The sequence below is a fragment of the Biomphalaria glabrata genome, chromosome 5 (genome assembly GCF_947242115.1).
Source record: "Biomphalaria glabrata chromosome 5, xgBioGlab47.1, whole genome shotgun sequence".
Lineage (NCBI taxonomy): Eukaryota > Metazoa > Mollusca > Gastropoda > Planorbidae > Biomphalaria > Biomphalaria glabrata.
In genome coordinates, this window is record NC_074715.1 from 11839511 (window position 1) to 11860336 (window position 20826).

General features: G+C 38.5%; 1 protein-coding gene across 7 annotated transcripts in view; it reads left to right on the top strand.

The window, feature by feature from the left end:
- Positions 1 to 20826, top strand: part of LOC106074152 (otoferlin-like) — a 181065-nt gene that overhangs the window by 99233 nt on the left and 61006 nt on the right. For 6 of the 7 annotated variants that reach the window (XM_056030249.1, XM_056030247.1, XM_056030253.1 and 3 more), the window contains 10 exons: positions 506 to 698; positions 883 to 1007; positions 1660 to 1794; positions 2257 to 2418; positions 4597 to 4668; positions 7074 to 7205; positions 9588 to 9749; positions 16210 to 16381; positions 18709 to 18839; positions 20018 to 20149. In XM_056030249.1, coding sequence (XP_055886224.1) covers positions 506 to 698; positions 883 to 1007; positions 1660 to 1794; positions 2257 to 2418; positions 4597 to 4668; positions 7074 to 7205; positions 9588 to 9749; positions 16210 to 16381; positions 18709 to 18839; positions 20018 to 20149 — 1416 coding nt within the window. The remainder of the gene's footprint in view (positions 1 to 505; positions 699 to 882; positions 1008 to 1659; positions 1795 to 2256; positions 2419 to 4596; positions 4669 to 7073; positions 7206 to 9587; positions 9750 to 16209; positions 16382 to 18708; positions 18840 to 20017; positions 20150 to 20826) is intronic. The other variant, XM_056030252.1, reaches the window with a different exon arrangement.

Below are 20826 nucleotides of genomic sequence, written 5' to 3' on the forward strand. Positions count from 1 at the left end.
GACTTCTCGTTGTAAATAAACCTATCATCCTGCTTTTCTAGGCAACTTAATGTCACAGTTTTCGAGGTTACCCTATCCATTTCACATCTCGAATCAACTCTTCCCTAAACCTAATATGTTAAGTCTCATATTAACAGCACCTATCACTTTGCTGTTCACAGAAACTAAACCTACCATGTATCTTATCAATTTAATAAAGCCTATAATTTTACACTTAAAGTTTCGTAAACTTATTTCTTTATATGTTCATATAAATAATGCTATTCCCTAATTCCTTCCATGAGTCCCAATAGATAAATCCTGTATAACATGGCCCAGAGTAGGTCAATGCCAAGACCTTTAAAAATAAAATTCATTACCTTTGGCCAACATCTCAACAATTTAAAAAAAAAACTGAATAAAAAAAGAAACGAGAAAAACAAAACATTTTAGATCTTACAAATTTATGGAGTTTTTCCCAAATACGGCACGCGTTCGTTTCAATGTCTCTTTGTGACTTGTTTAGCTTCCAGGAAAGAAAGCCATGGGCTCAGCTGGGTGGACCATCCAGACCAAGCTTCAAGTCTTCCTTTGGCTTGGCTTGTCCAAACACAAGAAAGATTACTTGAAAGGATTGCCCAAAGGATATGAAGAGACGAAGCAGCTGAGGTCTTCCAGTAAACCTTGCGGAGTCCCTCCAAATTGTATACACTATACAGGTAGAGGATTTTCTTTATCTCGATTTTACATACAAAATGTGTTTTTTTTTAAAGTTATCTTTAAATCCGGGGCGGACTGGGGGACAAAATCGGCCCGGGCATTACCATACGATTCGGCCAATAGCTTGATTTCATATGATAGAGCTGCACATTAGATGACATGATTCCTTGCTTCTGTCTCCAGAACGCCAGTCTTTCCAGCTGAGAGCACACATGTACCAGGCGAGGCAACTCATAGGCTCAGATGCCTCCGGGTTGTCTGACCCCTTTGCGAGAATAGCGTTTGCTGAACAAAGTATGACAACTCAGGTAGGATCACCAGTTTTTGTGACCAGATAGTGGACTAGAGAATAGATACTTAATCTTGTATTACATATTCTTTCCCTTAACTTAAATAATCAATGATGCTACCATAAATTGTAACTAATTATACGAATTAGTATTTTATAGCTAGCGCCTTAAACTAAAAAAGCCTTGGGAACTTATATTAAAATTATAACATATTTTTTATTATCCCTTTGTTAGGGATTATAACTATAGGTCATGGCTAGAAGCTAGAATAAGAGGTCAAGGCCAGTAGCTAGAATTAGAGGTCAGGACTAGGGGAGGTGCGGCGGCTGAGCGGCAAGGCGCTTGGCTTCCCAACCGAGGTTCCGGGTTCGAATCCTGGTGAAGACTGGGATTTTTCAATTTGGGGCCTCTAATAGGTACCTGACAAAAAGTAAAGGCGGTTGGTTGTTGTGCTGGCCACATGACACCCTCGTTAACCGTAGGCCACAGAAACAGATGACCCTTGCATCATCTGCCATGTAGACCACAACGTCTGAAAGGGGGAACTTTATTAGGAGCTAGAATTAGAGCTAGAATCAGAGTTCATGGTCGGTAGTTAGAATTAGAGGTCATGGCCAGGAGCTAGAATTAGAGGTAAAGATCCTGATCAATGTCTTTGTGTCGTGTCCAGGTAATCGAGCAGACGTTGAGTCCTACCTGGGATGAGATGCTGATCCTCAAGGAAGTCCAGATGTACGGGACCATGGACGATATAGTGGACGAGCCACCGACCATCGTGGTGGAGATATTTGACCAGGATAAAGTGGTCAGTACCTGACGAATTAGATGGCATGACTAGGTTTGAGCCTACAATAACCTAACTCTAATCCCCCAAAAATGTAACTCATGTACTATGCATTTATGTAGCTTTTTCACTTAGGGGTTCTTGTGAAATTTTTGACTGTATCAAGGGGTCACCGAGTTTGAGAACCTCTGCATTAAAATAACAAAATATGTTTTGTAGCTTAGTTTTAGTAGCTTAAATTTAAAGTGTATCTATTAGGAACAATAAAGCTGGCTTGACAACACAATAGAATTGAGAGGCTTCTCTCTTGATATTCTGCAAAGAACAGCCTCTAACCAGAAAAGTGGAGGGATTTGGTGACGCAAACTGTCACAGCACTCCTACGACGATAGTCAAGGGACAGATAATGATAATGAATAATAACAACCAATGTGTTTATATTCTCTTTGTTATTTCTCTAAACAAATTCTGGCCTATCTCCAGGGCAAGTCTGAGTTCATTGGACGAGCTCTGTGCCGGCCAGTGGTCAAACTCAGCACGGAGCTCTATGGTCCACCCAAGTTCCCACCTCGCCTTGAGTGGTGGGATATATATCGTGGGCCAGACAGGGCAGGTGAGCTGCTGGCTGCATTTGAGCTACTTCAGGTGAGCGGCATGCATCGAGTCCCTATTTTCATATAGATTTAGTCCATACGACTTGAGTCTGAGTGTGAGTTTTGTGTGAGTGCCTGAACGGTGCGAAGCATCTTATATATTGTACGTAGATTTAGTAACCTGTTCTAACTCTTGGATGCTGGTGTGATAGTAAAGATATGGTGTTTAACACACATATATGTACTAAGACTAGTTGTACATACGTATGTCTGTGTCTATGTCGTTACTAATGACTATGTATTTCATACTATGATAATATACAGACAGACAGACAGACAGACAGAAAGATAGATAGAAAGATAGATAGATAGATAGATAGATAGATAGATAGATAGATAGATAGATAGATAGATAGATAGATAGATACCAAGCCGAGTCTTATTTAGAACTTAAGTGGTAGAAGGAACCTTTGCACGAAATTTCATGCGAATCCTTTTGCTAGTTTAAGAGATCTCTTGATACATATGTCAGTCAGTCAGCATTAGTCTATAAATAGATAAATTTGTTTGTTTCAGAAGACTGAACAATTTTTTATGCAAGTTTTCAACAGTAAAACTAATGAAGACTTGTGCAACTTATTTAAAATAAAGTTTGAATATTAAATTTTAGAAACAAAAAGGAGGGGTAACTTTCAAGAAGACCGAGTTTGGTCGTTTGCATCTATTTGGTCATGGCTAAACACAATGGTTAACTCAGATTTTCAATAGCTTTTTTACATAGATACTATCTATGTTTTACCCGGCTTTGTTTTTTTTTTTTTTCGTTCTGTTCTCGTTTTATATATAATAGCAATAATATATTGTTTTAATAGTTTAAGTCTATGTCAAGACGCCTCATTGACCTAGATCTAGTAAACTCTCTTGTTCTAGGGCGACTTTACATATCTTAAGATCACCGCTGTTATCCAAAGAACATTCATATCAAGCTTCATTAAGATTGGTCAAACGGTTTTGATCTCTATAAAGGACATACATATAAACAAACTCCTTACATTCTACTTTATATATTAGATTTATAGATGTGACATAAAGACTGGCTAGAAGACGAATAGCAGAAAACACTTGAGCGACTTTTCCCTACGAGCAGTTCTATAAACTGACCGTTTCGCATGAATCAGCATGTCAATATAGTATTTATATTTACATAGAATGTACTAATACATTTTTCTTGTATGAAACTAATATAGTATACTTTACACTTGTGTGTTAATTTGTTTAATTTTTTGTTTTTAAATCATGAAGAAAGACGTTTTGGCGCCATGGTTTCTTTGACAATGCCGTTGTGACGATGGCTGTTTCGGCGCCGCCGTATCGGTGATTATTAAAAAGTGTTTGATATTTATAGCTAATATGTTCTCTTTTTAAACTCTATCCACTTACACTGCCTCCGAAGGATCTTGAAAATCATATCGCAAGAGAGAGTGTACAATATTGAGATCCTCGCGGGAAAGGGGCCTTCCCAGCATCCTTACATTTCTCAGACAACTCCGCCATCGCTGGCTCGGAAATTTTCGCCAGATGGAGGACATTCGCATCCCGAAAGTCATTCTGTACGGGCAACTTGCGTCTGGCGCAAGAAAAACTGGTCGCCCCCACCTCCGTGGATGTAATAAAACGGGATTTAAAAACATTGAACAATGATACTGACCATTGGGAAGACACAGCTCTAGGCCGCACTACGTGGAGAGAGACGGTGACCAAGAAAGCTATGGACAGCGAGAAAACATGGGCCTCAGCTCTGGAAGAAAAGCGTGTCATACGAAAAATGACCGGCTCCTTTACCACCAAAGCGAAAGTCACCTTGACCTGCGGTTTAATATGTGGACGGGAGTGTCTCTCCAAAATAGAGCTCCACAGTCACATGAAATAGTGTCCGAGATGAACCATAGTCGTTTTACGACTGAAGGAGGCCAATGATGAATGATGTTTTAAAATCTTATAGCTTATTTTTAAAAAAAAAAGGTTTGTGTTAAATAAGTTCTTTTTTGCTGTGTCTCCTAAATTTCATCGATAAATATTTCAGCGTCAAAACGGCAGCGCCAAGACAGCGGCGCCAAACCGTCTCACCAACAGTTTACATGGTTTGAATTTGTTCATGTACTTAGACTATCGTTTGTTTTATTCTTTCATTGACCTGATCGTTTGCTCTGTGCTGTTGTCTCTACCGTAGAAACCCTTCGAAGAATCCGACTTGAAGGCGGCCCATCTGACACCACCTTACGCACGAAAGTCCATACTGCCGGTATCATTGTTGATCCTTTTTTTTTTAAACCTGTCATTGATTGCACTTTTAATTCACGCCGGTGCCGTCTCTACGCAAATGCACGCTGCTCTTTAGTAGAATGAGGCCACACACTTACTTAAAATAGAGACAGAAAAGAGAAATCGAAAATTCCTTAGCGTATTCATAACATAACTTTGATTTCATCATTGCCTGTGGCTCCGTCAGGGGCGTGGGCTATATTAGTAACCTTTAAAAAATAAACAATGAAAAAGTATACTTAGCTGATAGACCGGTTATTCATACGAACCTAACAATATATGTACAAAAACTCGAAGTACAGCTATATAACAATCGATCCTGTGGCTTTAGGGTAAAATACAAATGAAGGCGCGGTTGCTGACTGGTAAAGAGCTTGGATTCCGAACCGGGGGTCCCGGGTTCGAAACTTGTTGAAGACTGGGATTTTTAATGTCTAGATTTTTGGGCGCCTCTGAGTCCACCAAGCTCTAATGGGTACCTGACATGAGTTGGGGAAAAGTAAAGACGGTTGGTCGTTGTGCTGGCCATATGACACCCTCGTTAACTGTGGGCAACGGAAAAAGATGCCCTATAGATCGCATGGCCTGAATGGGGGAACTACAAATGTAAGTGGAAAGACATAGGTAAGTGACAAAGGGGTGTATGATCTAAAAATAGGTTCTACATTTTTAAAAGAAAGTTTTCACGAGGCTTCGTTGCTGTGGAGACGGCCTGGAAAGTGCATATTATTTTTTTAGCATGATCTAATTCGTATGATTTGTTTTATATCGTATTATTGCAGATAATCTTATAATTAAGTTTGTTTGTTTTTAAATAGTCATCACATACACACATACATTATGATTAAATTATGATAAGCTGTTTATTAAGAGAATTTGTTTATCAAGATAAGCTGTTTATTAAGATAAGCTGTTTTACTATGTGGAAGAATAAAGTATCAAGAATAATTAGCAAACGGAGTTTTTAAGAACCAGATAGAGCTCTAGGGAAAATCTTAAGCTAAGGAACTAGATCTCACGACAAAATAGAATATATGTTCTTATAGAAGAATGGTTATTTATAACTCTAAGTGTTTATTTTATATTGTTGTTGTTTGTTCTGCCCTTCGCATGTTTGTATGTGTGTGTGTGTGTTATTCTGGTTTGTTTGGTGGTTTGTTTAAATTATCTTGATTTTTACCATTTGCTAAAAATAACTCGGATGTGTATAGAGAAATTATTTGGAATAAATATTCAACGTTGATTAGATAAACTTAGATTACTAATAGAATATACTGTGATTTCAGAACTAAAAAAATATACATAAATTTATAAATAAAATAAATAAAATAAAAAAATATATGTATGCATATGTGTGTGTGTGTGTGTGTGTGTGAGTATGTGTGTGTGTGTCTAAATATATAAAGATAAACATTACAAATAGAGAACACAATATAACATGGTCACTAGTCCCTGTTAACAAGAATAGCCTCATTAGCTTAAGCTAGGGGACAGACGCTTAAGAAATAAAGAAGCAATTAAAAAAACAAAACACTACACTAAATCGTTGTCTAGGCTTACTTACACTTAGATCCTCCCGCGCAGTACGGCACACTGGTGGGGCCCGGGGCTGTCAGCTGACTTCAAAGAAATCGGTCTCCGCAATGACTGTAGTCTCTTCCCCATAGGAGAACTCCTTTCAGTGGTATGCCCGTCCATTCTTTTATGTTGTCTTCCCATAGCTTTTTCTGTCTGACTCTTCTTTTTCCTGGTACTGTTCCCTGAAGGAAGGTCTTTGCGAGTCCCGAAGACCTTGTAATATGGCAATAGAGTTTTAGTTTGCGTTTTGTTTTTACACTAGTAAGCAGGTCATCGTGGGGTCCAATCTTTAAAAGGTAGTTTGTTTTAAAAATAGGTCAATGAGGTCAAGCCCCCCGGGCCCCCAAACAATGGAAAATTCCTAGCTACGCCCCTGTTGCCAGTAGATCAATAATAAAAATAAAATTTAGCTTACTTTTAATTCCAGGATGTTGAAGCTAAGGACTTGTTATCTTTATTTATAATGAAACGTTAGTAACTGTAAGCTAATAAAGAAGTGGAGGGAGGGGGTGAGAGGTTATTGATTATAATTCGTGTAATGCTTCTAGTGTAGAAGTTATAATTCCCCCCCCCCCCCCATCTTTTTTTTTTCATGGTAAAATGAAATCAGTAGGAATCTAGTATTAAAATGGGTTTTGGATCATTAAGAATCATTTATATAACAAATAACTAATAAAATCTTCATCTGTTGCCTTCGTTGGAGATGTTATACTGTAACTATTTTATAAGTTGATGCATGTTTAAGGGACTTGCGCTGTATATTTTATTACAAGAAGGATAAAAACTATTATTTAACATTTGTTACAGTTGGCACCGTTTGGTGACGCCTCTGGGCAAGATCTGCCTCCGCTCGAGCTGCCAGCCACTGAGAGAGACCGTGGCCCCATCATGCCGGTACCAAAAGGAATCCGACCAATATTGAGTAAACACAGAATAGAAGTAAGTGATTCACTCTCTCTCCCTCTCTCTCTCTCTTTCTCACTCTCTCTCTCTTTCTCTCTCTCTCTTTCTCTCTCTCTTTCCCTCTTTCTCACTCTCACTCTCTTTCCCTCTCTCTCTTACTCTCTCTCTCTCTCTTACTCTCTCTCTCTCTCTCTCACTCACTCTCCGTCTCTCTCTCCCTCTCTCTCCCTCTCTCTCTCTCCCTCTCTTTCTCTCTCTCCCTCCCTCCCTATCTCTCCCTCCCTCTCCCTCTCTCACAAAGAGAGACTTGGATTTTAAATCATTGCTGCATGTGTGCGCTTCGGGGGGAGGCGCCGAGTGGTGTAGCGCTTGGTTTTCGAACCTGGAGTCCTCGGTACGAATCTCGGTGAAGACTGACATTTTGGATTTCGGGATTCATGTGGCGCCAATGAGACCATTTAATTTTAATGCGTACCTAACTTAAGTCGGGGAAAGTAAAAGAGGTTGGTTGTTGTGCTGGCCACACGACAAACTGGTCGTTAACCGTTGGACAAAGAGATAGACGACTTTAAATTGTTTGCCCTATAGACCAGATTGTCTGAAAGAGGAACTTTACCTGTGTGCAAGTTTGAAACAAAGAGTTCAAGTACTTTATACAAAGCTTATATCAGCTCACTCTGTCTGTCTATCCGTCTGTGTGTCCGTCTTTCTGGCCAAAAGTTTGGGCAATTATTTCTCCACCACCAAATCTCAGATCAATTATTTCTTTTAACTGACAACACAAGAATCAATATAAAAAAAATAAACCAATTAGTTAATTAACTATTGGTAATATATTACTTTGTTTGGTATTCAAACAAGGGAATGAAATAGTACTTGACTGAAGTGGTGGTATAAGCTGAATTAGTCCTGTTTTTAGATTGCCGTCTGAGGCTTATTACAAATTTAATTACATGGCTGACCCAAACTGATTGATACACTTAATATAAGCTTCGCTATTGTTGTTGTTGTTTTTTTAAAGTATTTTTTGTATTTTGCTTGTTAAGAAATCAAAATATGTCTTTTAATTACAGACATTAATACGATTTCGTTGAGTATAGTTTTAAACAGGATGTTCAACGATAGGAAATGTTGATGTCTACCCACGCAATGACCTTACTTTTAATCCCAGCATTCTTCCTATACATCCTTCCTGTCTTTAAGCCTCGCCCCCCAGAACTGCACACAATGACGTCATTTCCTGAAATTGCTTAGTAACTCGATATTGAATTTTAAGACCATGTGGTTGAAAGACTGGAATACCGTGGATGTTTTTTTTTTGGTTCCTCTGTGTCTAGGCCAATGGCTAACGAGGGTGTTGTATGGACAGCACAATGATCGCCTTTAGTTTCCACAATTTACCCATGTGACCAATTTCATGAGCCTATGGACAGCACAATAATCGCCTTTAGTTTCCACTATTTACCCATGTGACCAATTTCATGAGCCTATGGACAGCACAATAATCACCTTTAGTTTCCACAATTTACCCATGTGACCAATTTCATGAGCCTATGGACAGCACAATAATCACCTTTAGTTTCCACAATTTACCCATGTGACCAATTTCTTGAGCCTATGGACAGCACAATAATCACCTTTAGTTTCCACAATTTACCCATTTGACCAATTTCATGAGCCTATGGACAGCACAATAATCGCCTTTAGTTTCCACAATTTACCCATGTGACCAATTTCATGAGCCTATGGACAGCACAATAATCACCTTTAGTTTCCACAATTTACGCAAGTGACCAATTTCATGAGCCTATGGACAGCACAATAATCGCCTTTAGTTTCCACAATTTACCCATGTGACCAATTTCATGAGCCTATGGACAGCACAATAATCGCTTTTAGTTTCCACAATTTACGCATGTGACCAATTTCATGAGCCTATGGACAGCACAATAATTACCTTTAGTTTCCACAATTTACACATGTGACCAATTTCATGAGCCTATGGACAGCACAATAATTACCTTTAGTTTCCACAATTTACACATGTGACCAATTTCATGAGCCATGTGCTAGTGAAACTGCGATCTACAAATATGATTCACCATTCGACGCTAGACCGTCTTCCTTATAATATAACATTATAACTGCGCTATTATTTGTTAGGTCTCAATAGATATTTAGCATTTTCGTGTATTATTATTATTTATGAATTTTCTTTTTCTGGCACTGTCGAGCTTCATTAAAGGGAAACATTTTCTAGTCCTATCAACAGTGTCCACTGAGGAATTTATAAATTATTATAATTGTTATTATTATTAATATTATTGTTATTATTATTATTATTATTAGTCAATGTTTGAGTTATATACTTTATTTCGACCATCAAAGAAATTGTGTTTTGCTGTTTTATTTATTCAGGTCCTGTTTTGGGGTGTCCGTGACCTCAAGCGTGTTCAGCTCCAATCAGTGGACCACCCTCGTATTGACGTCGAGTGTGCGGGCCACGTGCTCAGCTCCTCAGTGGTCCTTAACTGTAAAAAGAATCCAAACTTCAGTGTTCCGGTGAAGTACTTCGATGTGGTAAGAGAGACAACTCAATTAATATTTAATGTAGTAGCGTTCGTTGTTCTCAGTTGTTTCCCTTGATATAACTGTTCCAACGATGCACTAAATGCACAGTGTTTCGCATACTTTATCTATCATTTTCGTTTCATTTGATTTATCCATGTTTTCTTCCACGTGAAAGTTGGATTATTTCCCATTTGTTTAATTTAAAAAAAAAAAAATATTAATACTTTAACCGTATTCTATTTTTCATTTTAAGTAGAAAACTATAACATATAACTTTTTTTTTCTTTTTTATGCTTTATGACATTTTATTACACCATAAGTTGTACCAATACAGTTTCATGTATAATATCTTCAGATATAAACAAGCTTGGTTTTGAAATCACAAGGCAATTGGCCTAATTAATGCGGAAATATTTGAAATGAAAAAAAAAACATATTTCAAATGTCAATGGGGCATACAGGTCTTTGTCAGCATTATTCGAGAAATAAACACGTGAACATTTAAAGTTTGGACATAATGAGTTGACATAATTGAATATTAGATCATACTATAACTAAAAGTAGAATTTAATTTTATTCTATATTAAAAAGGTTTGTATCTATGGAGAGCTTAACTTCCTAATATCTGACCTAATATTGGTAAGGTAAATATGAATATCTGGTCTGGCCTCAAACCGGTTTCCATAGTTTGACTCTGATGCAACATAATACAGAAAATCCAGCATCTTAAAAATGTTTTTGAAACCTGAGGCAAAACTTTATTTTTATTTTTGTTTTAAAATATGAACGTACTTTTCAGACAGACTTGTTTCAAAATCACTCCGTTGATCTTTGTAGCTTTTTTTCAACTTAGAGCCAGAATATAATACAAAAATGGTTTCCCTTTCAGTTCTTGCGATCTGTAGAGCAGATGATGTAAAGGTCCTCTGGTTTCTGTGGGGTTAACGAGGGTGCCAACACAACGACCACCCGCTTTTACTTTTCCCCGACTAATGTCAGGTACCCATCAGAGTGTACTCAGAGGCGCCCAAAGGTCCCGAAATTAAATTCGCAGTGTTCAACGAGATTCGAACCCACGACCCCAGAGTCAGAATCTAGATCAGTTCAAAGTTCATAATGATAAGATTGTTTTTTTTTCGTTCACCGAGATATTAAGTTAGTAAAGACCTTGCGATCTATAGGGCAGATAATGTAAAGATAATGTAAAGATAATGTAAAGAACGTCTGCCCTATATAAGAGGAGAGCTAATACAGATCATTTTTCTTTCTTTTTTTTTTCTCTGTATACTAATTCATGTACAGACCTACTAGTTAAAAGTTCCTTTAGTTCGTGGAACCTAATTGAAGCCTCGAGGAATCCTAGTGTTGCTGGGAACACATTTTTGGGAAACACTGCACCCTAGTATATGAGATGAGCAATGGTTCTCTTTATATTATTTGTAATTTAGTACTTAACGACTGATAACTTGCATCTCCAAGTCTTTTAAAATGTCTAAGACTCTTAGAACTATGCAAGCTTGCCTTCCTCTATCTGTTCGAACAAACTTCTGTCTGGGAAAGATCCAAGCAGATGTAAATTGTTACATCCCTATTACCCAAGGCTCATATCCCGAGGCGCTCGGATTAGAAGCGAGGCCAATGACCGAGCACATCAGGGGAACTATCCCATATTCGTTCTCTGTACAAAATCAGTCGTGCAGGTGTCCGCCATAAGAACGGTCCATTAAGGAACGTGTGTGGATAGTGACATTTTAGTTGGGGGCTTTCTTCCATTCCCGCCAGTGCAATGGACTCTGTCCTTAGGCAACCGAAAACGGGTTTTTTTTTTTCAAGTCTGTTAAACCGTTGGAACACAGGAACTCCACAGTTGTCTTTCTTCCTGGTTCAGTACTTAGCAGGAAGGCAGAAGCGAACCAACCCAAGACACGAAGGGTTTCATCGCTCACGACCATAATAAGCATATCCTGTTGAAATGTAAATGTTACAGATCCTCGTGTAATGTAACTAAAAACCAAAAACATCTAATTATTTATACCTCATCCACAACAGATAACGACGTAATACGCCATATTACCACATTAATGTACTTTAACAACTTTCAACAACAACAAAATAATCTTGTATTGAGTGGAGAAGGAGCACCGTTCATTTGCTGTCATTCAATACTACATGTTTTATCTCCCCGTTTCTTTGTTAAACAAAATTAATTAATTACTGTTAAATTTAAAGTTTCCCTTTCAGACCTTGCAATCTATGAGGCATCTGTTTCTGTTGCCCACGGTTAACGAGGTTGCCCCTTAAAACACTTAGATTTTAATATCTGGTAACCGATACATCTAATTGCACGGCCCGCTTTATAACGCTACCTCTCCCAGACACATCTTTTGTTTGGCTGTGAATTCGATTACCAATATCACTTGCCCCCCCCCTCTATGTTTGGCTGTGAATTCGATTACCAATATCACTTGCCCCCCCCCCTTCTATGTTTGGCTGTGAATTCGATTACCAATATCACTTCCCCCCACCCCTCTATGTTTGGCTGTGAATTCGATTACCAATATCACTTGCCCCCCCCCTTCTATGTTTGGCTGTGAATTCGATTACCAATATCACTTGCCCCCCCCCCTTCTATGTTTGGCTGTGAATTCGATTACCAATATCACTTGCCCCCCCCCCTTCTATGTTTGGCTGTGAATTCGATTACCAATATCACTTGCCCCCCCCCTTCTATGTTTGGTTGTGAATTCGATTACCAATATCACTTGCCCCCCCCCCCCTTTCTATGTTTGGCTGTGAATTCGATTACCAATATCACTTGCCCCCCCCTTCTATGTTTGGCTGTGAATTCGATTACCAATATCACTTGCCCTCCCCTTCTATGTTTGGCTGTGAATTCGATTACCAATATCACTTGCCCCCTCCCCTCTATGTTTGGCTGTTAATTCGATTACCAATATCACTTGCCCCCCCCCTTCTATGTTTTGCTGTGAATTCGATTACCAATATCACTTGCCCCCCCCCCCCCTTCTATGTTTGGCTGTGAATTCGATTACCAATATCACTTCCCCCCTCCCCTCTATGTTTGGCTGTGAATTCGATTACCAATATCACTTGCCCCCCCCCCTTCTATGTTTGGCTGTGAATTCGATTACCAATATCACTTGCCCCTTCCCCTTCTATGTTTGGCTGTGAATTCGATTACCAATATCACTTGCCCCCCCCCCTTCTATGTTTGGCTGTGAATTCGATTACCAATATCACTTGCCCCCCCCCCCCCCTTCTATGTTTGGCTGTGAATTCGATTACCAATATCACTTGCCCCCCCCCCTTCTATGTTTGGCTGTGAATTCGATTACCAATATCACTTGCCCCCCCCTTCTATGTTTGGCTGTGAATTCGATTACCAATATCACTTGCCCCCTCCCCTCTATGTTTGGCTGTGAATTCGATTACCAATATCACTTGCCCCCCCCCCTTCTATGTTTGGCTGTGAATTCGATTACCAATATCACTTGCCCCCCCCCCTTCTATGTTTGGCTGTGAATTCGATTACCAATATCACTTCCCCCCTCCCCTCCTCTATTCTACACCTTATAAAATAATCTTACATACAATATAAGATATTCATCATCTTTTCAGCTTTTAATCGACATATTTGAAAGACTCTTTGATTGTATCAAACTCTATCCATTGTTTCAATAAAGTTAACTTATCTCATGATAGAGGTTATTAATTCCTTTTTACTTTTATGTAGATAAATATTTAAAAAAAAATTGTGCAAAAACACTATTTTAAAAAATTCTAAAAAATAAATTAAAAAAAAACAAACTAATGATTTGAACCACTTACCTTTTGATGTAGAGTCTGACACTCTACCAACTAAGGTGTTATTCATATATCTGGAAACATGGAAAATTATTCACGAATACTAAATGAAACTAAAAATTTAATTGTATAAATGTCGGATTTATTTAAAAAGGTGGAGTCGAAATTACGAATAGAGAATCATTTTCGGTACATTTAACCGCTGCGGCTTCGAGCGTGCAAGATGTTTAGTTGTTCTAGGCCTACGGAAACGTCGGAAAGTGAAATGTTCTTATATTTTTCGTCTTTGCAAGATTGAATCAGGGCCCGTTCGTTTACATAAAGAGATCACTATTCGAAATTGTTTTATATTACAATATGTACTAACCTGTTTAGACACATGAATTAATGTTATTAATTGACAGAAACGTAATATTTTTTTTGTATTAACTAGAGTCTCCTTATAGTTTTAAAGTATAAATTTTCAATTGTTTTTGATTAAATACTTGTGAATTATGAGAACTTAGCATTAGTATAGTATAGTGTTCGGGCCACACAAATCGCGTACCACATGGTATGCACCTATTGCTACCTATTCTACAAGAATAAAATATAGGCTTACAATCTTGTTTTGTAATCACTACCATTACCGCAGGACACTAAAATCACGGTTTACAGGTGTAGGCTATAATAATATTAGGCCTACGTTTTATGCGTTAGTCTAGTTTTACACTGTAAGGTCTGTAAAAGGATTTTTATAAAAGGCGAGAACTAGTGACAATGGTCCGTGGGCCCCTTTAATGAAAAAATATATAACTATTTTCGGACCTCCTTCAGTCGTAACGACTATGGTTCATCTAGTAGAACCGAGATGAAAGTCTGGGCATTATATATGGTAGTAACGATGTCTCCCACTCAGCAGTCCCCCCACCCCTTTTTTTTTGGGGGGGGGGGAGCGGGCGGGCCTTAACGCAGCTGACCAAAGAAATGGAAATATCCGATACAGTTTGGAATCAGAAGTGTCCAAGTTTTGCCAGGTTGTAACACAGTATGCCATACAATCTGCCTTAGAGTCACCAGCTCCTGGATTTTCCTCAGGGTTGTCTACAGAAGCATTTCCTTGTGTTTGGGTATATCTGCAAGTCAGCGGAGGTTTGCATTGAGTTCTCCTTCACTAGATGAGTAGCCATCCAAGGCTAACGAGCCCCTCCTGCCCGAAGCTTACTGGTTTAGGCGCCAGTTGCTCGCCCTAGCTCCTTCCTCTGTCTGTGGTAATAGTTCCGCCGGAATAGCTGAGCCACACGTGAAGGCCAGGAGTTGACCTGATTGTCAGAGGCTATTTGAGACGCGTGCCATTAGAAGCATTTTATAGGCAATGGTGGGCTTAGAACCATTACCACTTCCGGCGTTAATAACCTTACTGTCTTTAAAAAAACGAGCCATAGGCGGTGGGTCTCATTATTATTATTATAGCTTTTATATAGCGCTACTTTCATGCTTATTGCATGCTTAGAGCGCTTTTGGTCCAATCTCATTTGTGGACCAGTTGGGGGGGGGGTATCTAGGAGTTGGTTTTCCGTGCTGCCTCGATCCCCCTTCTAGGTAGCCAAGCATAGCCAAGTTCAAGCGCACTTAGCCTCTCGACCACGCTTACCACCATCTGCCCACGTCATTCCTATAACAACGAAAATGTGGCCTAAAGCCCTCATAGCCCCCCTCCCATGATCTCAGTTATTGTAAGTCTGTTTTTAACTTACTCTATGGAAAGAGAGCTTGAGATCCTAGTTGACTTTCTACTGAGTGGGATAAACAACGCACTCAACAAACGTGAGACAAAACTTGCTAGTCTCTCTTGTGTGAAGCTGATGTAAAGTAGTCAGGACTTGTTGTTTGTTGTTGTCCTGAGCATTGAATACAGTATGACACTATTTGGGGTCAATCACACTCAGCTTACCTGGTGGGGGGGGGGGGGGCTTAACGTCGGTGTCCGGAACCTGGACATACGGGTACAACTGAAGTCATATCCAGTCTTTGTTATCTTGTGACTTTGTATTTCACAGTTGCTTAATCCACGAATATGCTTCATACAACAGTTTCAAAAAACAAATAAACAAAGAAATATTATATTTTAAAATATTTATGTGTAAGAATTAAATAGTAATTATGTTGTTTTTTTTTTTGTTTCTCTATCTCTCTCTTTCTGTCTTTTTTTTTCTATCTCTTTCTCTCTCTTTCTCTTTTCCTCTTTTTTTCTCTCTCTCTCTATTTCTCTCTCTTCCTCTTTTTTCTCTTTTTTTCTCTCTCTCTTTCTATATCTTCCTCTTTTCTCTCTTTTTTTTTCTCGCTCTCTTTCTCTATCTTCCTTTTATCTAACTTTTTCTTTCTCTACTCTCTATATTCTATATTGCTCTCTCTTTCAATCTTTCTCTCTCTCTCCCCCTCTCTGTTCTCTTTTTCTTTCATTATTTTTTCTCTTTCTATTAATTTTCTCTATTTCTATCTTATCCTTATTCTCTCACTTATTATCTTTCTTTCTCTCCTCCCCATCTTCATTCTATCCTTCTCTCTCTCTCTCTCTTCTCTCTCTCTCTCCTCTCTCTCTCTCTCTCTCAGACAGTATACAGTGTAGTCGCAAATATTTTCTACTGCCTCCATCCCTTTACAGGAACTGCCGGAGAACGAGCTGTACTGTCCGCCTATAACTATTCGCTGTGTTGACTGTCGGAGTTTTGGGAGGTTTACGTTGGTGGGCACCCACGTGATCAGCAACCTGCACAAGTTCATGTATGTACCTACCACGACCCAGGCCAAGAACACTCTACAGAAGATATTCCCACGTGAGTCATTAGCATAGTGGTTCTTAGTGTAAGTCCCTTGAACTTTAAACTGAGGTCAAGGCCATTCATCATGACATGACATACAGAGAGAAAGGAAAACGGAAAAAAAAAATTAGTAAAGACGAAATACGGAAACTAAAACTTAAATAAGATTTAAAACGAGATTTAGTTTTTTGTCAAGGGACGTAATGGCTGAGCGCTTGGTGTCCGAACCTAGGGGTGTTGACCTTGAATCTCAATAACGATTTAGTATCTCGGAATTTTAAGAATGCTTCTGAGACCAATCATCTCTAATAGGTACCTGACTTAGTTTTGGGAAGTACCGTTAGGGTGGTTTGTCGTTTGGCTGGCAGCCTGACACCTTCGTTAGCCATTGGATAGAGAGACAGAGCTTTACATTTGCCTCATATTATTATTTTTTTTTTTTTGGAAACTTTATTCAGTTTCTGTCTTTGATACTATTCTTTTTATCACATAGAGCGATGGCACTTTGGCGCTTTCGGCCTATTAAGCATGAGATAACTTATATATGTAGTCCACTAAATTCCTCATGAGCTCACTGCAATGCTGTTAAGCCTCAAACTTGGTTTGATGACACGTTAACGTGAAAACTCTTTTTTAAGTTCATCTGAAAGTGTCATTTACACAGTGGTAAAAACATATGTTTGCTCTTTCTGGAAATATATGTACTTATATTTAAATGACTAAATGTTGGTGAACTATTTTTCCATTTCTATTTCGGATTTTTTATACTGCATACAAATATCATTGCCAACTTTCAAAAAATTTACATAAAGATGTATACATTTAGATACTTCCAACAGGTTGTGATGTTGCAGGTCAATGTTGAAGCGTCCTATAACGATTGGTATCAGACATGGCAGACATGCCATTAGAAATAATTAAGTTGTATGTTCTTGATGACCATGTGATTGTGTTGGTCATATGAACAGCTGACCTCGGGCCATATCAGTAGAAGACGTCATCCAATCAGTTTCACACATATCTCATTTCCACTCTTCTCATTTTCAAACAGAAGCGCGGTGGCTGAGTGGTTAGACGCTTGGCTTCCGAACCTTGGGGTCCTGGGTTTGAATCTCGGTGAATACTGGGATTTTGAATTCCGGGATTTGTTTAGGGCGCCCTTAAGTCCGCCAAACTCTAACGGATACCTGATATTTTTTGAGGAGAGTAAAGTCGGTTGGCCATTGTGCTAGCCACATAACACCCTGCCCGTTAACCGTTGCGCAAAGAAACAGATGACCTTAACATCATCTGCCCTATAGATGGCAAGGTCTGAAAGGGGAAACCTTACTTACATTATCACACATATCATTTTCTCAGTGTTAAATTTCTACGCACTTCATTTCCACCGCTGTTGAATTTCCCTCCCCCGTAATAGAAATAGTACCAAATGTCAACGGAGTATATCATTGTCTTTTGTCAAATATTCATTCGTTCTTAGACAGTCATTTGTCTCGAATCATGTTACAACTGTATTTGCTGCGTAAATCATCTTTGATCAAATGTTGACTTTAAAAAATCAAATTTTAACATGAGTTTTTTTGTGTTTTTTTTTAACATAAGGTCAAGTGTTTAAAATCGGCAGTCTTGTGAATCACAAGAAAAGATAACTTTTCTCTATATATCTACAATATAAAATTCTTGGTTCTGACCACTCATTCATTCACTCATAATCAGTAGTTCTCCCACGTGTCGGGGACGATAAAATATGAAAATGTAACCTGTTGTTTATTTTAATATGTAACTAAGACAGCTAAGCCATTTTCAAGATCTACACCGCAGCTTTTAAATTGACCAAAAACGATTTTTGTATTCGCAAGTTCGAGCCAGTATGTATTTTAAAGCTGAAATATTGAAACTAAAAGATTACGCTTCAGCGTTTAAGCTGTTGGCTTTTTATCAGCAATTTCTTCGAATATTTATAGCACTCGGTTAGCTCAGTCGGTAGAACATCTTACTTTAAATCTGAGGGTCAGGGGTTCAAGACCCAAATTGCATTTTTTGAATGAAATTAAAGCAATTATCCTAGTCAATTAAAATGCGCAATTTACCTTTTAATTTGAACTAAGTATACATATACATATAAACTAAATAAAAACAAAAAATAAATAAAAGGTAAATTTTTTATAACATGTTTTAAGGACGTAACATAATCATATACAAATTAATTAACATGAGAATAATTGACCCGCAAGGTCCGCCCACGAGTTTGTGTGCAACGTTGACTCCTCATTTTTCAAAATTTGAAGGCTTTATAAAAAAAAAATCCTATCAATAAATATTGATACCCCAACTGTTTGCAGTGAAAGGCCTGGACAGTGTGAAGATCATTCAGTCGGGCTCGCCGGTGTCTCGCAGATCTGAAGACGTGGCCATTAATGTGGACGAGAATCTTCCCCTCATTAGCAAGGACCAGTGTATTACCATTGACACGGTAAGCAGGGTCTGCAAGAGTCTTTGACATGGTATACATCGGTCGACCTCAACGATAAGGTAAGCAGGGTCTGCAAGGGTCTTTGACATGGTATACATCGGTCAACCTCAACGATAAGGTAAGCAGGGTTTAGCGATGTTTATAAAGGTAAGCACGGTCTGACGTTTTGATACAAAAAGCATTGCTTACATCATTGACGTGGTAAGCTTATACTCTACGTCATTGATAAGGTAATCAGGGTCTACTACTGTGACAAGGTAAGATTTCGAAATTAAGACACGGTAAGCAGGGTCTACCTCTTTGACATAGAAGATAAGTATTGTGCTCTACAGCACCAAAGCGACTAGGGTATAATGGTTCGTTTGGGAGCGACGTTCAGTGAGTGCATCAACAGAGAAACATTTGTCAAAAGCATGGTCACTCATTGAGTTCTTTATGGATGTCATCGTTCTCTCTTGATGTCATCCTTCTCTCTTGATGTCATCCTTCTCTCTTGATGACATCCTTCTCTCTTGATGTCATCCTTCTCTCTTGATGTCATCCTTCTCTCTTGATGTCATCCTTCTCTCTTGATGACATCCTTCTCTCTTGATGTCATCCTTCTCTCTTGATGACATCCTTCTCTCTTGATGACATCCTTCTCTCTTGATGTCATCGCCACCCTTCCTTTTTTTCCTGATAGTAGTAACCATTCATTATTGTATGTACTCTGTGGGCCTGTATTTACGACAGTGTAAGACTGTGCGGGGGTTAAAGTCTTCACATTTCCAAACTATTTAACTTTTACTAGCATGTGCTCATTTAATATAGGAGAAAGGAAGAAAACGACATTAAATTTGAAAGTACTCTATTTAATTTTTTTGGGGTGAATATAAAATGCTTTTAGGTTTATTAATATTATTAAGTACATATATATTAAAACTCAAAGAGTGTAGGGTCCTCCAAACACAAAAACAAAAATCTTTCACAAGGCCTCCACTTGCTAAGATCCGGCACTGTGTGTCTGGCTTGTTGAGCATGTGAATTTATTTCACTTTGATCCTTAACTTTTTGTCAAAGTTGGAAATCTTGTTCATAACTTTCTCTTTCTTAAAAAAAAATTACGAACAAATTTCGATATGCATATTTCATATGCAATCAGAACAATGATACGAGATTCTCTTTGTTTATTTGTTCAGCTTCAGACAAACAAAGAGAAGAAAACGACCGAGAACAAAAAGACTAAAAGTAAAGTGGAAGACGATGAATTGGACCTGGAGACATTGGACTGGTGGAGCAAGTACTTCGCTTCAGTGGAAACTTTGATCAGGGTTAGTTCCCTTCAGTTGTTGTCGTACTGTAAAACTTTTGTCTTTTTTTTTTATTTTTATCATTATGGTTGAAATACAATTTGCGTATCACTAAGCAGAGAAAACGTTTTGACTTTGTCTAAAGAAAAAGTTGAATGACCTCGATGGCGATCTAATTTTAAAGCCGCAGTGGCACTTGCTGGACGTGGCTGGGTGGCTGCCTGGTCTTGCTTTGTGTGCGCTGGAGTGTCTTTCGGACTTCTCGATGGTCCCGGGTTCATACCCTCCCCGCTGCCATACCCCCGTAGTCCTGCAGGAGGTTTGGACTAGGAAGTAAATTATCTTCAACTCTGAAGGAATATCCAAAACATTTTTTATGTGATTTCTATGGACAAAATGTGTCACTGTGCAGGGCGCCCAAAGTGAAAATAATTTTAGGATATTTTAACGCATTTCTGCAGCTTTAAAAAGTAGAAAAATAAATAAAGCTTCCCCTTTCAGACCTTGTGATCTAGTGACAGGTGATTTAAAGGTCATCTGTTTCTTTGGCCAACTATTAACAACGAGGGTGTCATGTGACCAGCACAACGATCAACCGCCTTTACTTTCCCAAACTAAAGTCACATATTTATTAGAGTTGGGTGGACTTAGATGTAATGGAATGTAAAGATATTAATACAGACACATCATAGATTTCT